Raw genomic sequence first — 22,319 nt, forward strand, 5'->3', positions numbered from 1 at the left:
TTTATAAATAAAATACATTCACAAAAATCATTTCGCTTGTAAAGATTTCAATTTAATTATTCAGCTCGCTTAACTTGTATATGCAAATTCTATTTATAACTTTTTATTGCTGCTTATATATTTTTCATAATTATTATTGGTTCAATGATTAATCAAATACTTAAAAAAAAGAGTATAAATTGCTTTATTATTTATTATAGTTGCCTTGTTGCTAATGTATGTTTTTAATTAACATTTTCTCTTAATAAATTTATTTACTAAGTATATATTAATATAAATTTTCCTGTATTTTAGTCACAGAGAACAAGTCACACATTTGTTCATATTAAAATATGAAAATGCATGAAAATGCATGAAATAATGTTTAATTACAAAATTAATAAGGCATTTTTAATGACGTTGACAGCTAGATTTAGTTTTGCTAATAAAATAAAGTAAAGAATAAAAATAACATCTTTATAATACCTTATTTACGAATTATACTATGTTAATTTGTGATTGCACAATTAAAATCAGTGTTTTTTTTCTGGTAGAAAGAGAAAATTACATTAAAAAAAAATGCTCGATTTTTTACATATAAGTATATATATACATATATATATAATTATTAATAAATAAATATAATTTTGATTTATGTTAAAAAGGAGAAATATTGAGTTTGAATAAATATATAATATAATAAAAGTGCATTGTGTTCTAAATTAATAATAATTGTTATAAAACATATAACAACAAATATTTTATTTAGTATTATTAATTATATTTAGTATTATTAATTATGCTGTTGTAAAATTAGTAAACTAATTGCTTAATAGAAATATTGACATAAATTATCATCTCATTTCGAAATTGATACTTTTTTCGAGATTAATTGAAAAAAAAAAAACAAGAGAATTGAAACATTTCTACCTCCAATTATTAAGTAATTAATAATTAAGTAACAAATCCAAAGTTTGTTTTATAAATGCAATATAAACAAATATCAGTACTAATTATAAGTAGATAAATTTTAGACGAAAGTATTTAGACATTTCTCACACAAATTAAATAAAAAGCATATATATTATATTTATATATACAGTATACTTAAAAAAATGTTTTAAGCTTATAAGCTTGAAACTACATATATAAATATAATAGCATATACATGTGACATACTGTGTACATAATAATTATAAAATTAAATAACATGTTCCCATATATATTTGCGCACAAATTAAATAGAATATTTTTGTCTTCTAGGTTTGACAAACATTTTTACGGTTGCACGTTGGCACCTATGTATACGTTTTGCGTCTCCGGCTCGTCTAGGTGGCACGAGTGCAATTTCACATTTCACAATCAGTACCGTTCGGTCTCTCGTCGAAGACGAGTGTGTTGTTACGGCATCTGTGCGGATCAACATCTCAAGCATCGGGGGATTATCGCGTCCCGCGCAAATCGCGTTCCGCAAATTCCGTTTAAAGCATCTTGACAAGCGCGAGTCGTCATCGCCGATGCCGGGATCTTGCGCTCGCTGCCGTTTATTCCTATCGATTATCGGAGGACGCGATCTTTTCCTCACGCCATGATCAATGACAAGGTATCTGGTAATTACGTACCCTGTAATTAACGTTAATATTTCAAGCATTCTAAAAATTCAATTGGAAAAATTCTCAATATTTATTATGACGTATATTTTGCGATCTTGGTATAATTTTTTCCTGTATATAACGTTTTTATAATTATGACATTATTTCCCCGACCTTTCTCGATTATTCTTTCTTTTATTTGAGCAAGAAGTTGGCTGCTCTACGATTTACGCAACCCCTGCGGTATAAAAAACGTTTTAGGTAGTATCTATCGATCGTAATGTCTCTATCGTTGCTAAAAAATATTTATCTGCCGCAATTTGAATTCACGGTAACCATAGTTACCGTGGCCAATTATCAAGGTTTAGCGATTAACCTATCGGAGTTGGCGCCAACTTCTGTAACACAGATCGTGCGCGCGACAGTCGTTCTCGAGGGCGCTGATCAACAAGTAGTTCGTGCCCGCCGTAGCTGTAAACGAGATGTCGTTCGCGCGATTTCCTCGCGTCGGGTGACGAGTATGTGACTTGCAACGGTTTACTCCACAGTGCTACGTCGGCTTTTTATCCCCTTCCTTCGTTCTCGAACAACGAATATTTATTTATTCGGCCGGCATGCAATAACGGAGGCGAGCGCGTCGATCCCGTCGTCGTTTATATGGTGCGAGCGAAATACCGTGTGTGAGTTTACACAAATTTCGATATCATTCGACGTTAAAGGGAGAGTGTAAAAAAAAAAAAAAAAAAAAAAAAATAGAGTAGTGAAATTACCGCGAGTTTAGTGATCTAAATAAAAACGCACGCACGCGATTTTTTTCGAGCGCGAACAATGACGTTCATCGCGTGACGTTTGCAGCCAAACACATGTGACGCGCAGCAGTTTTCATTTACGCTCCCCAGAGGAATTACTACCGTAAAGTATCGCTTCGCCGGAAAATTGCCGGACGAGATGCCGGCGAATTGAATGAGTTGAATGAGAATTGAAATAAAAACATTCGAAGGACTTGGATTTATCGTCGAGTCGATTGTTACCCATGTCGACCATCATATTCAAGGATCCATCGCACGTAAGCGTGATCTGTGATTATTACCGTACGCGATTACCGTGATCGATATCGAGACACGAGTCGTGAATGTCGAGGGGTGGGGGGGGGGGAGGAGAAAGTCGTGAGTGAAGTGCAATAATAATTGTCGAAGATGTGATCGCGCGGTCGGTGTTTTTTTTCGGTAGTGCCGTGTGTCAAAATCGACTGACACGTGTGTCAATCGAAACGTCGCGTCGTTCGGCCAGTGTGCGTGCAAGATCGTCATAACTTTGGAGGAAGACGAGAGTTCCGGCGGAGTTGAGGCTTTATAAAGTGGCGGTGACGTCAATGCACATTTGCGCGCGAATCTTCGCGTGGGCATGGGATCTTTTCGTCGGTAGCGCAGCGTATCCGATGCAACAGGTAAATTCCTCTACTAGCTCTCTCTAATCCTGGTCTAATATAGAATAGAAAGGCAATATAATAATGCTCGAAGAGATAGTGTAACATGTAGAGTTACAAAATTGGCGAAATGTAATAACGGTTTACGAACCGATCTTGCTAATTTTTCTGCTTTAAAATCCTGCATCTCTGAAGTATTACATATACGCTTTCTCTTGTTGCTCTTTTATATAATGTATAAAATAAAATCTCATATATGTAATATTAAAAAGATAGTAAAGTGGAAATATTTCATATCATATGTATATCCACTGCATAAAATATATTTTCTGATATAAACTTTCTTATATTTTCAGTGATATTTGTCATAAAGTATTATTTAGTATAAGAGAAAGATTATATTGCATGATTATATCGAGTCATTTCTCCCCCTTAAATTATTTTATATATAATTATTTAGCTGATAAAAATGCGGGTATTATTTTTATAATTTTTAGTTCACAAATAAACTTGATATCAATGTTATTGTTTTGCGTGATCTTGATTTAAGATTTAGAGATTCAGATATAATGAAAAAAATAAGGAATACGAAATTAAACATTAAATCATATAAATCATATTCGATTATGCATTGAAAAGATTAAAGGTTGAAATATGATCCATCAAGAGAAAAAATGTAGCTCCCTTTTTGCTCGGATTAGTTAAATTTGTAGACTTATTCTCTTAAATTAATAGATTTAGTCTACCTAAATTTGATTAGTCGTGTCTAAATATATCACGGCAACTTTAGCAGATGCAAAAGTATCAGAAATAGAGAGCTGTGAACTGAGAGAGAACTGTTAATCAAATATTCAATTTCCACAATTTGATTTTTCAAATTATTGTGTTGAGTGAACTGACGATGTTCGAATTGACAGGCATACATCAAAAGTAAATAGAAATTCTTGTTAGGTTGTTCTTTTTTTTATTTCAGTCATTATTTTTATAACTTTTCATATCTGCATACACACGTCCGACATGTTAAAATGCAAGTATCTGTAAAAATATTGTAGACAAAATTGGTATTTTTGTTTTTCTAGAAATGAGAGTGTGAGAGTCGAAGCATGAAGTATGAAGCAAGAACCGTGAAGCATATTATTATTTGTTTGTCTTGTCTTTTATTGAACTTGTATTTTTTTACTAGCAAAAGTATAATAACGAATAATCGTTAATATTCATGAATAATATTCCTATAGATAACGTTTTCTTAATTCCTATTTTGTAAAATAATTTTGCTGTATTTATACTTTGAGAAAATATTAAAATTCATTATTTTAATTGTGTGTGTGTGTGTGTGTGTGTGTGTGCGTGCGTGCGTGTATGTGTGCGTTGCACGGAATATGTTTATACATATGTATGATAACACTAATAGATACAATCACTAGCGGATCCTGACGTCAATAAATAGAGAGGGGGTTGATAAAATTATTTGATTTAATATCAATATGCTTTATTTTCACGGTTTGATCATTTCTTATCAAAATTGATTTTTTTCCCTTTCGAGGAGGATAGGGGAGGGGGGTTAACCCCAAACCCCTCCCAGGATCCGCCAGTGGGTACAATTATTAGATATGGAAAGATTGATAATAAATTTATATGTTTGCAATTATTTTTTAAATTTAACAAAAAATATATCATCGTCGTTGTTAATATTCTTTATTACGATGCGATTATACTTTTGAAAGTTCACTTTGTTGTTCTTCTCACTTTTCACTTTATTCTTCTTGCTTTTTACCCGTGAGCAAACGTCGAGATAAGTTTAACGCGAGATAAATTGAAAATTGTATAGAGGCGTGTTTCATATAACGAATTTTAATATACCCGACGGAGCTTAAGAATTCCATTTTGAGAAACGCTTTACATTGCAAGTGGAGATCTGATGTGATTTATTAAAATTACACTGTAATTATTTTTTGCTTGATACTCCCACACTATGCAATTATTGCTATGTATTCTTTTAAATCACAGTCTAGTCTTTTATGCGCGCTTCTAGTATAGATTACAAAAGAGTTTAAAAGCATTAGGTATCAGATTATATATTGAAAATTGAAGATTTTAAAGATTGAAATTTAACTAATTCGAAATAAAAAAATGGAGCTACATTTTTTGTCTTGATTGATCATATTTCAATCTTTAATCTTTTCAATGCATAATTGAATATGAGTTTAATGTTTAATTATTTTTTTACGTTTAATTTCGTATTCCTTATTTCTCTCATTGTGTCTGAACCTTAAATCTTAAATAAAAAATATAATATATATATATATATGCAAGATTTAGCAGTGTAATATAGCAAAATGTGCATAAATATTTATTCCTTTTTAAATATTTTCAAAATTAGATTTTTTGAATATTATAAAAAATTAAAGTTTGGTTATTTATGTTGGGGTATATTTTTAGCTGATAAATATATATTTTCATAAAATATTCATCCGGATTTTTTCTCATAATACTAGATAATTAAAAAAATTTTATAATTTGAGTTGGCATTTAATACAGATATATGATTCTTTAATATCAAAGTTAACAATTTGATTAAATTTTGTTTATCCGAAACATTGCCATATCACACTTTTTACACGTGTAATAGATTAGAGGTGCCCCTCCTATTTGAGAAGGTCTTATGTGAATGCCTTACGTCAGCTTGTGCGTAGTTCTATGCGTACTTATTTGCATGCGCGGTGGTCCCATTAGCTAACAATCTAATTATGAGTCTCTGCCCTTTGCTCCGCCATGCGTTATTTGACCCTTTTCCGTAAAGTTACCAACGTGTGTGCCCTCGAGGTTAACGTAGTTGCAATTTTGGCTTTGTTTATATTATATATCATTAACGAGGCGGGCCTCATACAAGTGCGAAAATGTATTATTATTCTTGCTCGTGCATTAAATTAATGATACGATAATATTAATTAAACAAAAGCATATTTAAAAAAAAAATTGGTGAATTATATTCTCATTGAACATTTAATTACTCTCGCGTATAAATATATGTATAAACAAGTATAAATTATATTTGATTCTTTTGTGTAACATAAATTGTTTTAATTAAATTGGCCTTTGAAACTCGTGGTTTATTATTGTGTATTGCTTGTTGAATATAAATCATCTTTTAACGAAACGATGTAATAATGAAAGTACCTATATAATAAATTGGAAAACACACGCTAGCAATATGATTCGACAAAAGTGCAAATGTAATGATATCGTTTTCTCCCCAAAATTATATAATTAGGCTTTTTCTGAAATTATTAAGATTATTCTTCTTCTTTGATTATATTCGATATATTATATATATATTTACATACAACGTATGGATTATAATTCACTGTTAGATTTGCTCGGGCATAATGACAGAACTGTATTGAATGTACAGTTAAATGTGGTTTCTCGATAAATGCGGATAAATATGCGAGAAACAGGATCGGGGATTATACAACTCTTTCGAATATATATATTCCAAACGATTAGATTATAATGCTTCAACTGCGCGGCCTCCGCGGTTCTCGTGAAGTTTGTTCGCAATTTAATATTCACGTTAATATCCATATTAATTCTACGATTTAGCCATCCATCATGTATGAGCGATATATTAATTCAGGCTCATGTTTGCGCGGAAACGGACGAGCATGTTTACTTTCTGTTATGCTGATATACAAGATACGAAAATATTTATGACTCTAAACACTAAACAATAAAACAATACACATACACGTCAATGAAACAGTAAATTGTTTGTTACTGATTGAAAATTCTGTGTATTGTTATTGATGACATAATTTACTAATTCCATCTATTAGTTAATTTTCGGCATTACTCTTGATGAAATCAAATAATGTTGTTGGGAGTAAGTATATATGATATCACATTGACTTTTCAGTGATAAAATTAATACAATTATGAATATTTTATTAATAATTATTGATAAAGATCTTAATTGCATTATATTTAATTTTACTTTAATATCGTATTTCGACGGTATTTCGACAATTCTTTTTTTTATGTCTGCGTCATGTTTTTCTGTTCATTTTCATAATTTAATTTAATTATTTAATTTATGCGTTCGCAATTTATTTTGATAAAGTTTGGACGGTTTGGATATGATAAGTTGAAATTGACTTTAGATAAAAAGAAAATTGGATAATGTGTATATTCATAATATTTAGAAAATTTCAGAAAAAGAAAAAATAAAAAATGATACGAAAGTCAAGACAATTTTCAGTTGTATTATATTGAAATTAGAAGAAAAAAGATAAATTATATAAATAATCTTACCCTCTTTTACATTCTATACTCAAATGTGTGACGCAGACTACGTCATAAATTCGATGGCGTCTCACACACAACTCGTTAGCGCTGCAAATAAATTATAATTAGTATGAAATGAGATAACATTGCAACAAAGATAATTTTCCATTGAAGTAAATAGAAATCCGGTGTTTCAATGTCACGAAGATTAATTTTCTCAAGTGCTAAATAATACTGAATTCCTCTGTTACGAGAGATAAAGCTTTATTTGATAGCTCGCTGTTTATTTGCTGTTATATTACACATATTGCATATCTCGTATTTTCACTTAATTGCTTCAGAAAAATTTGTTATTAAACTCAATGAACCCTCGTTTATCCATGTAACAAAAAAAAATTGCATATATGATGTTGAAATATTTACCCTCGATGCAATAATTTTTTTTAAAGCGTTTATTGTAATTCATGCGATTACTACGTCACTTTTATAAACAAACAAGGGCTTGTCGTATTTTTTTCAATGAACTAGCGTGAATTATGAATAAAGTTGTCGTACCTGTAGCTTTCGACACGTCACAAATTATTGTCGAGAAGTTTCAAGCTTTCGAAAGTCATTGTTGCTGTAATCATCTTGTTGTTGCGTTAATTTGTACCAGCTCGATTCACGTTGACATGATAAATTCACAGTGAAACAGGGATTGCTTAATTAATTGTTAGCATGTCGAGAAGTTGAGTAGTTTTCCCGTAAATTCGCAATGTTTCTTAAAGCAGAGAGATCATTCCATTACTTTTCCTTCACCTCTCTCTTTACTTAATTTTTTTTTTTATAGATTTTTATTATTCTTTAGCTAACGTATATATAGTCAAAATATCTTGTAATTCAACGTTGCGCGCAGATGTTATCTGTAGATATAGACAGTGTCGTTGATGAGTTATTACATCACTTACCGATCTATCTTGAAGAATGCATTTGCACGATGAATAGTAAAGGAAGTTCGTTTCGACGGGGCTCCGTGGAGTTCCGGTAAATGTGAAAAGTTTGCGTGCCGAAGATGCACCTCATCTTTTGTTAAACGTGTGTTAAACGCCACATCTCAAATATAATGTTGAATATCAGATGAGAGTTAAATGTTAGACAAATTATTGATCACTTTATCGCGTTGTTATTTTTATAATTTTAATTTATATTTTTTTTAGAATTTTTTTATTACTCTATATCTAACTTAGCGAGTACAGAGGTGTGTCGTCTTTTTATTATTATTTCTTTTTATGTATATCGTTACCATTCCTCATGTCGCTTGAAGGATGATTCTTTATGGGATATCGAGTTTCCAACAGCGGAAGGCCAAAGGTCGCTCCCAGTTGCAGTGAGTCGAAAGATTTTCCGCGCAACGATAATTCGCATATATAAGCGAGATGATGTATTTAATTAAAAGTTAGGACGCTGCTGACAAGAATATAGCGATAATGCGGGATGTAGTTACAGGTGTATTTCTGGGACGAGAATTTATCTTCCGATAGAGAGCGCATACAACGGATCATGCGTTTCTGAAAGAAAACTACTTATGTGAGATGGATGTTTGTTTCATTCTTGTGAGACCACTATTGGCGAAAAAAGGAAGAAAGAATTGAGAGATCGAGGGGGGAGCTTTCTCTGTAATTTGATCCTTTCTTTCGGGGATGTACTTGTAAGCCATACTAGACATATATTCTCTCCCAAAGTAAACCAGAAAAATTTACTGTTTGATTCTTAAAATCTGAAAAGCATTTATGTAATTAACGATGAACTACTTATTCACGCGCGTTTTTTTATATATTGCAATAGGGGATTGTCTGTAGAAGAAATCGTACACGTGGCTAATCTTCTGTAAGAAGGATATATCTTATAAAAATGGTGAAATTTAAATTGGAAATATATAACATTGATTTATCTCATTTTTCTAAAAGTTTGAGAAAAATAATTGAAATGTCAAAAAAATTTATATTAATCTATTCAACTGTTCAAGAATTTGCTTTTTTAAGAATTTTAAAAGATTAATCTCGATGCGAGGACAAAAAAATTATATATGTATATTAATTTTTTTAACTTTTCAAAATGTTTGATTAAATTGATATATTTAGATTTTTGAAAATACATTTATTTATCTATTAGGATTATATAGGATTTCTCAAAAATGTATCATCAAGAATAAATATGAGTAGTAAGAAAAAGATAGAAAGCAAGGTACAGTAAGATAAGATTACATACAACATAATGTTTTTATTTGGAAACCGACTCGTATAGTTCTCGCTTGTCAATAAATTGCGCATTAATGCAATGTCTCACGCGTTGATATCGAATTTTCCGTCAGGCTCAACAGTTTGATTTTTCTTTATTGGTTACGTGTACCTCGCTTTTGTGTTCGTGCATGTGAAAATACCAGGAGCTTGGCTTATCCCCTTGAAGCTTCATGCTAGTGACTGGATTCACTCGATGATGATAAATGTTATTCTCTACAGATTGAAATTGATGATTTTTAAGAACCTGTGAAATAAAGTACGCTTGGCGTACAAATTTATCCATATATCGGCTTACACATGTGCATTTTTCATGTATAATTATGTAAAATATAAAAGTATGATATGTACAAATTCGTGTTAAGACATACTTGACGCCGAGCGTACATGATTTTCACTTTTGTCAGATAAAACTTTGAAGGATTAGCATATATCTTTCACCTCAGATATATTATACATCTATTTTTGTATGTATTAATTTTAATATTTTAAAATTATATATCTAATATTTTATTAATAAATTTGGAAAGTTATTTTGTACTGTAACTTATAAATATTATAACTACAGTTACATACTTTTTTTTTAATTCTATAATGCATGTTTAATTAAATTCAATTTACATTATTTAAAATTTTATATTTATCATTTAGTTTAATAATTTTGATAATGTTAATTATTTAGTCTCATATGCATGTCTTAGCTGAATCCGTTCGTATTTCAGTATTTTATTTGTCTGATATAATAGAAATTACGTTGCTATGTATTTCATTTATTTAGTTAAGTAGCTACATCTAAATAGCTAAATATGAGAAGGTCAAAGGTATTCTTGCATTTTTCGTTTAATTTATATATTTTCCAATTTCTGCATTTACGATCAACAAGTGTCATTTTAGATATTTACAATATGTGCTTTATGTAAATCTATTCGCAATCGAGAAATCATTGGATATTTTTTGATAAGAGCGCGCGGAGAGAGTAAGTGAGAGAGAAAGAGAGAAACGCTCTGGAAGTAGGAAGAAAACTTTATAACGAGGGATCGATTTTTATTGCTCAACCGGGAAATAACGGATGATTACATATGCATAAGCTATGTTACTAGTTTATCGATTTTTAGACAAGCCCGAGCACGTGTCCGCTGAATACACCAAGTGATAGTTCGTTACATGTTTCACAAACACCTGTAGATTTCGTTGTTTTGCCAGCTGTCGAGCGGCGTTTATGAAATCGTACTGTTTATATGAGCACATAATAATCTTCTATTTTTTGTGTGTGTATACAGCAAGTATAATCACGTCTTATCAGTCTATTCAATTTTCTTTCTTTTAATCAATATAAAATTTTTACTTAGGTATATTATAAAGTTTAATTTAAATTTATGAACAATTTAAATCTCTCTTCTCTCTCTTTACTGTATTAATATATATGTAGATATTTCTTTTTTCCTCAACTTTAAGGTGGTATAACTTTTTTATTATCAATTTTAGAGCTTTAGTTATTAAGGATAATTGTTACAACTCTTTGGGGGGGGGGGGGCCCCATCCCTCCCAGAACTCTCAACAAAATTATCGATTTCCGACAAAAATTGTTCTCCCTATAAGACTTTAAATATTCATCTTATCGAGATTAAAACTTTTCTCTCGATAATCGGCTACTGGAAACTTCAGATATTATAGGCTGTATAGCGGTATATTTCTTGATTTATCAATGCGAGGGAAAAACCGTCAGTTTTTTTCGTATCTATCATGAGTGTGAGACAGGACAGTTTACACTTGCGATATGTGATAAATAATATCGATGATCAAATAAATTATGCATCATTCTGTAGAGCTTTGCTTGGAAAAAAGCTTAACTCTTTCCCTTCGTTAATTTCTTCTCGAGACTCATTTCGTTGAAATCTCTTTAAGAAACTGTTAACTGGAGATACATCTTTTCGCTAAATTAAGAACTCTGCCGTTAAATTTTCACGTAATAAGCGATGAATCTCGTTGCCGTCACGAGGTTAGCAAAGTAAAGTGCTAGTTCAATCAAATTTAGATCGTTTTACAATGTAACTAAAGCAATATTATGGACATTTCTGAATATTAAAAGTATTATTATGATCATTATGAATTTTAAGAAAATTGTGTAAACAAATATACAATATAATATAATATATATAATATATATAAATACAATAAACACATGTAAAAAAAATTTAAGTTTATAAATAAAATTTATTAGTTGACAATTTTAAATATTGCATACACATGTTACACATCGCAATTGTTACTTCAGAATTGTTGATTGATCTATAAAATATACATTATATATATATATATATATATATATATATATATATATATATATATATATATATATATACGCGTTTAACGTGATTTTAAGTTTTTTCTTATTTCTTTTTTTTTGAAATTTTTTGCTTGATATGAAATCGCAATATTAATTTCTTCGATCATAAAAAGAAAACAGTGGCGATCAAAGATAATCTGTTTGAACAATAGACTGAATAAATAACAAATGGCAGCAGTAATCCGTTATTGGGATTCACCTCGAGGAACAGACCTTAGTTTAAGAAAAGAAAGCACAGCTAAGAGAGACCCTTCGATCGATATGCAATTACAGTTTGTGGTGCGTGAGGCAATAGAGCAACTTTACATCGCGGATAAATATTTGCGTCGGTAAATAAACGAATAACATCTGTTGCTCGTGCGTTTATTTGAGCCCGAAGGAAAAAGACGCGAATTAATCACGAGAAGAAAGTTGCGTTTTAGATGATGTATCGAAATTCATCTCGCGATTGGACATAATATAAGGGACCCGATAAGCAGTATAACTTTATAATTTTTTAATATTGTAAAAATTGTGAAAATGACACTGTAAAGTTTTGTAGAAACATCTTAGAAGATTATGGATTATTTTAATGATTAATTTTATCTCGACAAAGAAACATTGTTCCTATGATATTAGTTTTTGCCAATATAATGATTTCAATATTTTAAAAATCATTGAAAATGGGCACAATAAATGAGCAAAAATTAATGCAGAAAAATTATTAGAATATTTATTAAACAAATTATAATAGATCGCCAGAGCGTCTTATAAGACGCCGATAAAATTATATGACAATGGTATTTCGATATTGCTATTGATTTTAAATGAGATTCTAAATAATTTTTACGCATATACTGTAACTCTATCTAGAAATTAAAAGTGATTGCAGAATAACACGAAATCTCATTTAAAATCGACAGGACTATCGAACGAACAGCGTCCCATTTTGATAGCTCAGTACTTATGCTATAATTGTTATGCTAACAATTTTTACGCATTTTAATCATTTTTACACGTTTCTAATAATTTTTGTACATAGGACTTTTTCTAGAAATTAAAAAGGATTGCAAAATTGAAAGTGATTATTCAAACTGACAGACTGACATTAAGGGCTCTTTTCCTTTTCAAAACTTATCTGAAAGAGACGAAAATATAATTTAAATCGAGCTTAAAGTAACTGACGTTGGAGGAAGCCTTTAGTGTTTTAGCTCGAGAGAGCAGGATAAAGATGTCTTTGTTTTAATTAGTCGATCCAACGCTTGCGAAGCGCCAAGTCGAATGCGTCGATAAGCCGATTAGATCGGATAATAAAAAGTAAAGAGAGGAAATATTTCGTCGAACTCCTTGCTGGTGGCGAGCATGTCTCTACTAAAAAAAACCTGGAGGAAACATGAAAAATGTAGAAAATAATGTTTTAGCGACGAACTAAGTAATTCCTAGAATTATGTATTATAGTTGAACGCAGGAAATATCACACAGACGAAAAAATACCACTCCTCTTTTAATGCGTTATGTTATCTCGCTTTTTTACAAAAAAATATGTGCTTTCTTTGTCTCTAGTATATAATTGAAATGCGGAACACGATGCTCTTTGAGTGTCTTTATTCTCGTCAAGTCCAATAATGTTTCTTTTATCCAAAAGTCACTTTAGGTGATCTATAATTCGTAAGAAAATTCGAAACAGAATTTTATTTATAATTTCATGTCTCGCGTGTAATATGAAAAAAAAAAAAAAACATTATATAATTAAAAATAATACACACACATACACAAATAATATATATATCAGGCTACACGTATATGCAAGAGAACAAAGAAAGAACTAAAGAAAAAGAAAGTGTGTGCACATTAAGGTAATTATAATTATCCATATACTCTCTCTCTGATGCATATATAATTCGGTATAAAACTCAAGTTAGAATTCTATTTATAATTTTATACATGTGTGTATTATTTTTAATCCTTTAATGATTTTTTTCTATATTACACGCGACGCATAAAATTGTAAATAAAATTCTACTTCTAATTTTGTCGCAAATTATCATCTAAAGTGATTTTTAGATAAGAAACATTATTGTAGCGAGAATATGACGAGTTGATATATAAAACATAATCAAAGTGCTTTACATTAAATTATATTTTGTATTTCAATCACACATAGAAAGACGATTTTTTTTATTAAAAAAAAATTACAGAATAACGTATTAAAAGAAAATAACGATATTCTTTCGTTTGTATCGTATTTTTCCTACGCTCAACTATAATATATAGTTCTAAAAGTTTCGCTATCTTATCTTCGGTTCTTGTGCCTCACAATAAGACTTTTTTCCTAGGAGAATTTAAAATAATGCCATTTAATTGGTTAATCGTGCTGGTTATCCTACGCATCATATGACTGGCTGTGTCCAAATGAGCTCCTCCCTAATTTTTCATCGTTTTTATTGCATTCGTACGAGGATGTTCCTCGCATTTTTTATCGGTTGAATTTTGTTAATCCGTGAAAAAATAATCGATTTTTTTTATATAATACACTATACACTGTAATTTTATCATTTGTGTGATGATAATTAAGCGAGAAGATTCCATGTATAATAAACGACATAATATATGTATATCGAAATACTATTGCGAAAGTATAGGAAACACAAAACACACACCAACATTTTGATACACATATACGAATACTTGCGATCAAGAAAGTCGTGACATCTCGATCATTTATTAATTAATATGTACATAGCCGATTTTAAGCTCGAAATATTATGCGTGAGTAACATTTCGTTGGATGTTTGACAAATCAATGCGATAAACGAATCTCAAGTAAAAAAAGGAATTTGAAAAAATCAGCAATTTAGCCATCGATATTTATTGTTCATCAATTATACTTTTATGTACTCATCCGCGCTTTAAATAATAAAATAATATTTACACTCGTGATTTAAATACGACGCGTGATTATCTTACATTATACGTACAAAAGTGTGCTAAGAATAAAAATAAATATCTGCATAATGTAATACTCGAAAATATTAAATATTTGCCAATTATTCGTGCGATGAATATTAATATTTTTTTTCGCGTTATTCTACATCGCAATTAAAACGAAATACGCGCCGAGGATTATTATCAGGAGTCATGCAAAATGTTACACGATTATTATATATGAGTACTTTCGCGATCGTAATTAAACGCGAGTGTTTTGTAAGCTTTCAAAGATGTATTAGAAGGATAAGCAGGCCTGGGATGGCATCGGGCTTTGCTGGAACAATCATTAGATAATTTATTACGTATTATTCATGAAATTAATTTTTTTTATCGCGGTGATCGCATAGCATGTTTCATCCAATTCGATTTGAATGTGTGTAAAACTGATATATCATTTTGTAGAAATTTATTAATTGTTAAGAATTCTTGACTCTATTTTTAGCTCTAGATATTTCGATAGATTAAACAAATAGTGTCTTATTATTAGTGTTCTTGTCATTAAACAAAAAAGAAATACCTTGGACAAATCATGCTATACCTCATTTTATCTTCCGACGATCTTATAATTTCTTATTAGATTTTAATTATTTGAGAATTCTACAATAGTTTTACAAAAAGTTATTAGAAAAAATTATTTAATAAAAAATTAGATCGCTCGAAACGCCAAAGGCGTATCGAATCGAGATGTTGGACATTTCGATAGTTTTATCGACTTTAAATGAGATTTCGTATTATTTTACAATTACTTTCAATTTTCAGAGAAAACATTCTATGCGTAAAAATGATTTAAAATGTCATTTAAAATCGAAATATAAACAGCGGTAGCTCGGCGTCTTATACGTTAATTATACATTAATTTTTACTTATTTATTTTGCCCATTTCCAATGATTTTAAAAATATTGATATTACATTTTGATAAAAACTACTATCATGGCGCTCAAAGTTTCCTTTTTGAAGTAAAATTAATCATTAAAACCCATAATCTTCAAAGATGTTTTCACAAAACTTTTCATTTGTACGATTTTTATAATATTAAAAAATTATAAAAAACGAAAATAAAGTTATTAATACTACCTATCGGATTCATATATTATCCATATATATATATCTTGCATCTCGGGCGACCTAATTTATTTAATTAATATTTTAATAATTTTTATATGTAGAATATTTTGTAGAAATATTAGAGAACCCTCACGCGCTTAAAGTCTGACAAGAAATGCTAAAATATCATTGAAGGACAAAGAGATGTAGCGTGAACTTGGCATGTCAGTTTATCTCGAGCCATTTTTTTTTGTTTAATGGCCAAAATTACTTGTGGTTTTATAAAAAGATACTTTACAAAGGATTGATACAATATATTGAATATAACAAGATTATATTTCAATCTTTGTACGACTATAATTGACATTTAAAAGAACTATCTCTGTCGAAAAAAAGGATCACGTTCCGGAATTAATGGTAGAATTATTGGCGCTTCTCTCTTTCTCTTTCAATCGATATCCATGTCCTTGCACAAGGACCTTTTTCATTAAACGAAAAGTTCAAAGTCTGCGACAAGTTCACACAGCCAGTGGCGATATTAATGCCAACATACGCAAGAAGTTACCTTGACACGAAAATTGCATTGTTACAGTAAATCCCAACAGAAATTTTTATATTATTTTATGTTCACGTTTCTCCGTTTTTCAAGTAAACATATTTTTTTTATTTTTGATATGTGTGTTTGTGTGTGTGTGTGTGTGTGTATATATAATTTTAAATATTTTTAATCACACGCTTTAAAGTAAAATTTTTAAATTTATATTGTTAAAACTATTTTAAATAATCTATAAAATTATGTTTTTAAAAGCAGCTTGAAATTTAGATTATTTAATATTTAAGTTTTATTATTTTTTATCTTAAAAAAATCAACAAGATCATTGAATGGACTAGGTATTGAATGAAATTTCATTATAACGAAAATATCGATATTGCAATTTCATTGTATATTCAATAAGAGCTTTACGTGAGTTTTAATTCTATTTGAAATGTGAACGAATGTTAAGCTTATATTGAATTTTGCGTCACTTTGGAGAAGCAGAGAGAAACATATGGTTACAACGAGAACACATTTTATATCTTTATAATTCCATGTACATATTAGTTCAATCTCTACTACAAATGCGATATTCTCTCCTTGTTAGTCCAAAAGCGATTGCGATAACGAAGTCATTTTTCCACGACTATGGAGCTGTTCATCAATTAAACAATTTATTCGGAATCCGTTCGACGGAGTCCGGTATGCAACAATCATCTTTCCAATTATTCCTACGTGCAGTTTGTATTACACTTTCATATAACGACTTTATCTAGGTAATATTATTGATTCAATTAATGATGTCAAATTCTCTCACTTATATTTATGATGAACTAATATAACAAATAATAAAAAGAGTTTTTATTTTTGGTTGCATTTTGTTGGAGTATTTATTTTTTGTCACATATATAATTATTAATTATATTGTTTCGCATTGTGTTACTGCTATACAATTTAATCCTTAGTTTTATAATGAGGATGTCATTTTTTACGATACTCCAAATTTTTTGATTTTGTTAAACATCTTTGATTCTATCTGATATCTAATTAAACTCGATTTATAAAAAAATTATTAACTCGATAAATACTCAATTAATTTTATTAAAGCATTTTGCTAGATCTTTCTAACAATAAGCCGATAGTTCAAACATTTGACATTAGCTTGTCGTGGAAATTTTATATTATACGACCTCATGCGTTCTTAATATGTACAGTTTTGACAAATGCATAAAATATTTGCAAAAGTATTTAGTTTAAAACTTTATTTTTCTTTTAAAAGAAAATATATAGATTTCATTACAAAAGCAATCAATAATGGTCAATAGGTAGTTATGCATTTATCAATGGATATTTAACTATGAGTCACTCAACAAAATTGTAATATTTGTAATTCGATTAAATGTTTTTCGATCTTATTACAAACATTAATCTTTATGCCAAATAATTATATTTTATAGCATCGTAGTCATACACGATGCGATGCCTGCTTGTGACGTCAATTAGACATAATTTAGTTTGTAATATTATGATAGAAAATATAATAGTAGTTATAAAGTTTGATATATTCACATATGACCCATAAAATTTTAAATCAATTTTAGTAAGTTATAATAAATTTATGATTTTCAGCAATGTGGCTATAATATAAGAATTAATTTTAATGACATATTTAGCGTATTGTATGACATATTATATAATTTTTTTTATTCCTTTCTGTTATAAATATAAATCAATGTTTCTTTTTAAATAAATTCTCGAGACATTATATCTTAAAGCAATTTAAAATATATAATATAAAAAGTTTCTCTTATACATAATTAAATAAAACTTTATTTTAGCTATTTAAATTTAAATTTGTTTACTTTTCGTAATTTAAATGATGAATTAATAAAATGTTTAAATCTCGAATGTTAAACAGTTTGACGAAATTAGCTTTGAAATTTATTCGAATGAAAATAATGTATATATATTATTATTTTTCTAATACGTAAATATTTTTCATATTTGTTGACAGTCTGTGGGAATAGAAGTGCGGGTGACCAACGAGAGCCCCGTTGTCTCGACAGAAACAAATGTCGTACAAGATGCAGCACCGCCTTGGACTACCACCTCGGCTCCGAGTCGGACTACCCCGCCGACTCCTACAAATCCACACCCACACTACTTATCGCCTCACGTCCTTCACGGACGGAATTCGCTTTGTTCCGCGAATGGTAAGATTTTTCAGTTATTATTTTGCATAAAGCGTGCGCATGAAATAAAAGCTATATTTTTTTTATCGTACTTATTTTTTGCTATCAAAATTGATGAGAGAAACGTAAAAACAATAATAAACTTATATATACATATATTAGCTACTATTTAATTAATATATTTATAGAGAAATATATTCTAAAAAATTTGTAATAACATGGGTAAAATGTTTTACATATACATTATTCGGATGTGCTTGGGGAGTTGCTCTTGTGTTTTTATATATTTAAAAATTAAATTAACGAAGAAAAAAAATCTCTTTAAAAATTAAATTATAGTTTTACTGGAAAATAATGCACAGTGTAATACAATAAGATACGAAAATTTGTCCTTTTTACTAATTCACTTGTGATATTGGAAACAGCTTTTTCAATTTATAATTAATTTTTAATTAAGATACAAAAATGACAGCATTAATCTATTTGAAGAAAAGATTAAAATTGAAATATTTCAGTTTTGCTTTTACATTTAATAATACGATGCGCTTAATTGTATTGGTATTATGTGGCGCTTAAAAAACAGTCGCATTTATTTTTCACAAAAATCGAATAGGTTGTGTATTGCGTACACGTGACGAGGTAGAAATTTATCATCATCACCATTCAATCCCATGTAGCGGTAATCCCTTTAAATCGATGTTCCCTCTGCAAACACCTGGCTTCCAGGCGCGGCCCAATGTTGCCCCCCCGGGGAGGAAGCAGATTACGCGTGCACTGTAGGAACGCTAGGCGCATAACATCGCCTTCTCGGAGATTTCTCTGCAGCATTCGATTATTTCAGATTACACGCGAAGAAGACGACCCATGACATTGCGCATCGGCCCTCGTCTGAGTCTTCCGAACAGAAGCACATCCGCCCCAACCACAACCACTGACGGGGAATGGCGTGCACTTAGGTGAGTCTAATAGAATCTCTCTGCTGTTTCCTGCAATTTCTGTTTCCGTAATAACGTGTTTTGCTTGCGGTAAACCCCGTCGCATTGAATCGGGCGCGTGGTAAATAATAACCGAGCACAAAAGCATATTTTGGATATGAAATATTTATTATAAATTAAAAATCAGGTGCGATCCAATTGTAGTTGCAATAATTACAAACACACAGTTATACATATAATTACAAGACAATTTTTTTGCACGAAATATGAAATTCTTTATTGTTTTTTAAAGTATTAAAATATTGCCAAAAATCATAAGTCTAACGATTCACAATTATTTTGCACAGAAAGATTAAAAAATACGGTTAAAATTAATGACGTGACATGCTATAGACGATATGTGATACGGCCATGCTTTTCTGGCTTTATTCTCGTGAATAATTAAGTCTTCTTGCCGATTACAAATCCATGCGCGAATCAACTAGAAAATAGATCTATATGTATGTTATTCTCATGGTAATTTGATTGTATGTCGCTGTTAACATAAATTTGCATGTTTATGGAGGCGACCTTTGTCACGCATACGGATGCGAATGGACGCAAATCTATTGAAAATTCGACTAATACGATCGGGTAACTATAATTAAAATACTAACAAGAGTCGACTATATATTGCAGATACATAGGAAAGTTAATGTTTTAAATATGTCGCGTATCATCTGAGTAAGATGATACATATTAAACGCTGTTTGCGTTTCTCTTATCGTATCGCGTTTCATATCTTGCTATCGTATCATTCCAATAATGCGCTTCATTTTAGCGCACATTTGATAAAATGTTTAAAACTTCAACTTTTATGGATATTTTTATGTAAAAATTAAAAAAATAATCTACGAATTTTGAACTGGATTTTTTACTACTTGTCAAATGCTGTTTCATTTTATTGATTCACCATATTATTTTCTTTTATCATCGTAATTTCGTGCAAGCTGTACTATTACTCTATATGGTTTCTGAATGTTTTAAATGCCGGAAAGAGGTAATCATGAATCTTTAAATATACATCTCTTTGCAGAATTTTCATTTATTGTTGCCCCTGTTATTTTGTTAGTCGGTAATTCAGGTTGATTTTTCCAAGTATATGAAACTTTCCGACGTATTGGGTGTTTTTAGAACCTAACAGATGGTTTCATCTCGCATTGCGACAGACAGTTACCGACTGTAAGCTTCACGTGTAGCTTTTCATCGATTCGCACAAATCAATATTCCCTTGTACCAAACGAGTTATTCTTGCATCAGTTTTCGTTTGTCGATACTCATAATTATTCTCGTATGATCTTTTCGGTTTACTCGACTGGAAAATTAGTTTACATGTTTGCATTTGGCAATTAACATTCACTTATATATATGTGAACTCCTGTGTTGACAAAAGAGAGTAATCTTTTTCTATTTTGACCACATACTAAAGCATTAAAGTAAAGAAGCCATTATCTCTCATTTTGTTAGAGTAGAGTGAAAATAACCATCTGTCAGTTATTTAAAAATCTCAAAGAAACAATGTTTAAGAAAAGAATAAGGAAAAACAAAACACGTAGCATGTAATTAAAAAGTGTCGATTTTGACGATGCTTTCGAACACCTGTTGCAGATAATATAATGTTATAAACGATGAATCTTAAATTTTACTATACCATATAATTATATGGATATAAAAAAATAATAGATTAATTTTTTTTTATGGTATAGAACACAAATATTTGATCATTTTTTTATATTTAGTAACACATCGCACGTTTTTTCTACTGTTGTAATACTCTGCTACGTTAAGGTATAATAATATAATTAAAAAGGGACACTCTTCATTATATTTAATCTATTCATTATTTACATACTTTTTTATTTTTTTAAATAAGAAACAGAAAATAATACAAAACATATATTACATTTTAACTGAAATATTTTTTGATGATGAACTTTAGTACTAATAAAATTATTAAAAATAATCTGTTTTTTAAATTTTTTAGTGCATTGCATTATAGATCTTGAATCATAATTTTAATTATATTTTATTCCCGATAGACATATTTGTTTTATGAATGCTGTTGTGTATTTCTGGATTAAATAATTTTTTTTTATATAATATCAAGTAGATTAAGAGTTTAATTTTTTTTATTATTTGTACCACAAATAGAAATTAATTTATATTATATAAAATACATACTTATTTTAATTTCTATTTACGATACAAATAATAAATTACTTAGTATTTATTTATAGCTTAATACAAATATAAAAAATCTGTAAAGAAGTAACGATATCATTGAAAAATATAAAAATTTTATGTTTGAAAATCTTGGGCTCTTGTTATATTCCATTAGCTTCTGTTATCAAGTAGTATTATTTTTAATGTAACATCTTGAAATTTTTCGACAATATAACAGATAATTCTTTGATGGATTTTTGATAAATTAGTTTTTTAATTTTCAGACATTTTTTAACCCATAAAAATGTGTGCATAATTTTTTCCCCATTAGAAATAAATATTTATATTATTAAAACGTGATGAACCATCGCGAAGAAGTTAACCTGGTAATTTCCCCGAGTACACCTGCCAGGCAGGTCACCCCTTAGAGTCGCGGTTAAATGGCGTAATACCAAGATGTCGCCAGAATCGTGGAGTCGATGACACGTCGCTGCCACTCCTCGTGGTACCCCGTTGGGTAGGCAGTCTTACACGTTTGT

At 29.8% G+C, this 22,319-nt stretch overlaps 1 protein-coding gene across 1 annotated transcript in view; it reads left to right on the forward strand.

Annotated features, from left to right (window-relative positions):
- The first annotated feature begins 2,737 nt into the window (after positions 1-2,737).
- Positions 2,738-22,319, forward strand: part of Dnc (phosphodiesterase dunce) — a 324,716-nt gene continuing 305,134 nt past the window's right edge. Inside the window, exons 1-3 of the mRNA XM_072901819.1 lie at positions 2,738-3,018; positions 18,466-18,664; positions 19,485-19,599. Of these exons, the coding sequence (XP_072757920.1) occupies positions 2,944-3,018; positions 18,466-18,664; positions 19,485-19,599 (389 nt within the window). The 5' untranslated portion in view covers positions 2,738-2,943. The remainder of the gene's footprint in view (positions 3,019-18,465; positions 18,665-19,484; positions 19,600-22,319) is intronic.

The sequence above is a fragment of the Anoplolepis gracilipes genome, chromosome 11 (genome assembly GCF_047496725.1).
Source record: "Anoplolepis gracilipes chromosome 11, ASM4749672v1, whole genome shotgun sequence".
NCBI classification, from domain to species: domain Eukaryota; kingdom Metazoa; phylum Arthropoda; class Insecta; order Hymenoptera; family Formicidae; genus Anoplolepis; species Anoplolepis gracilipes.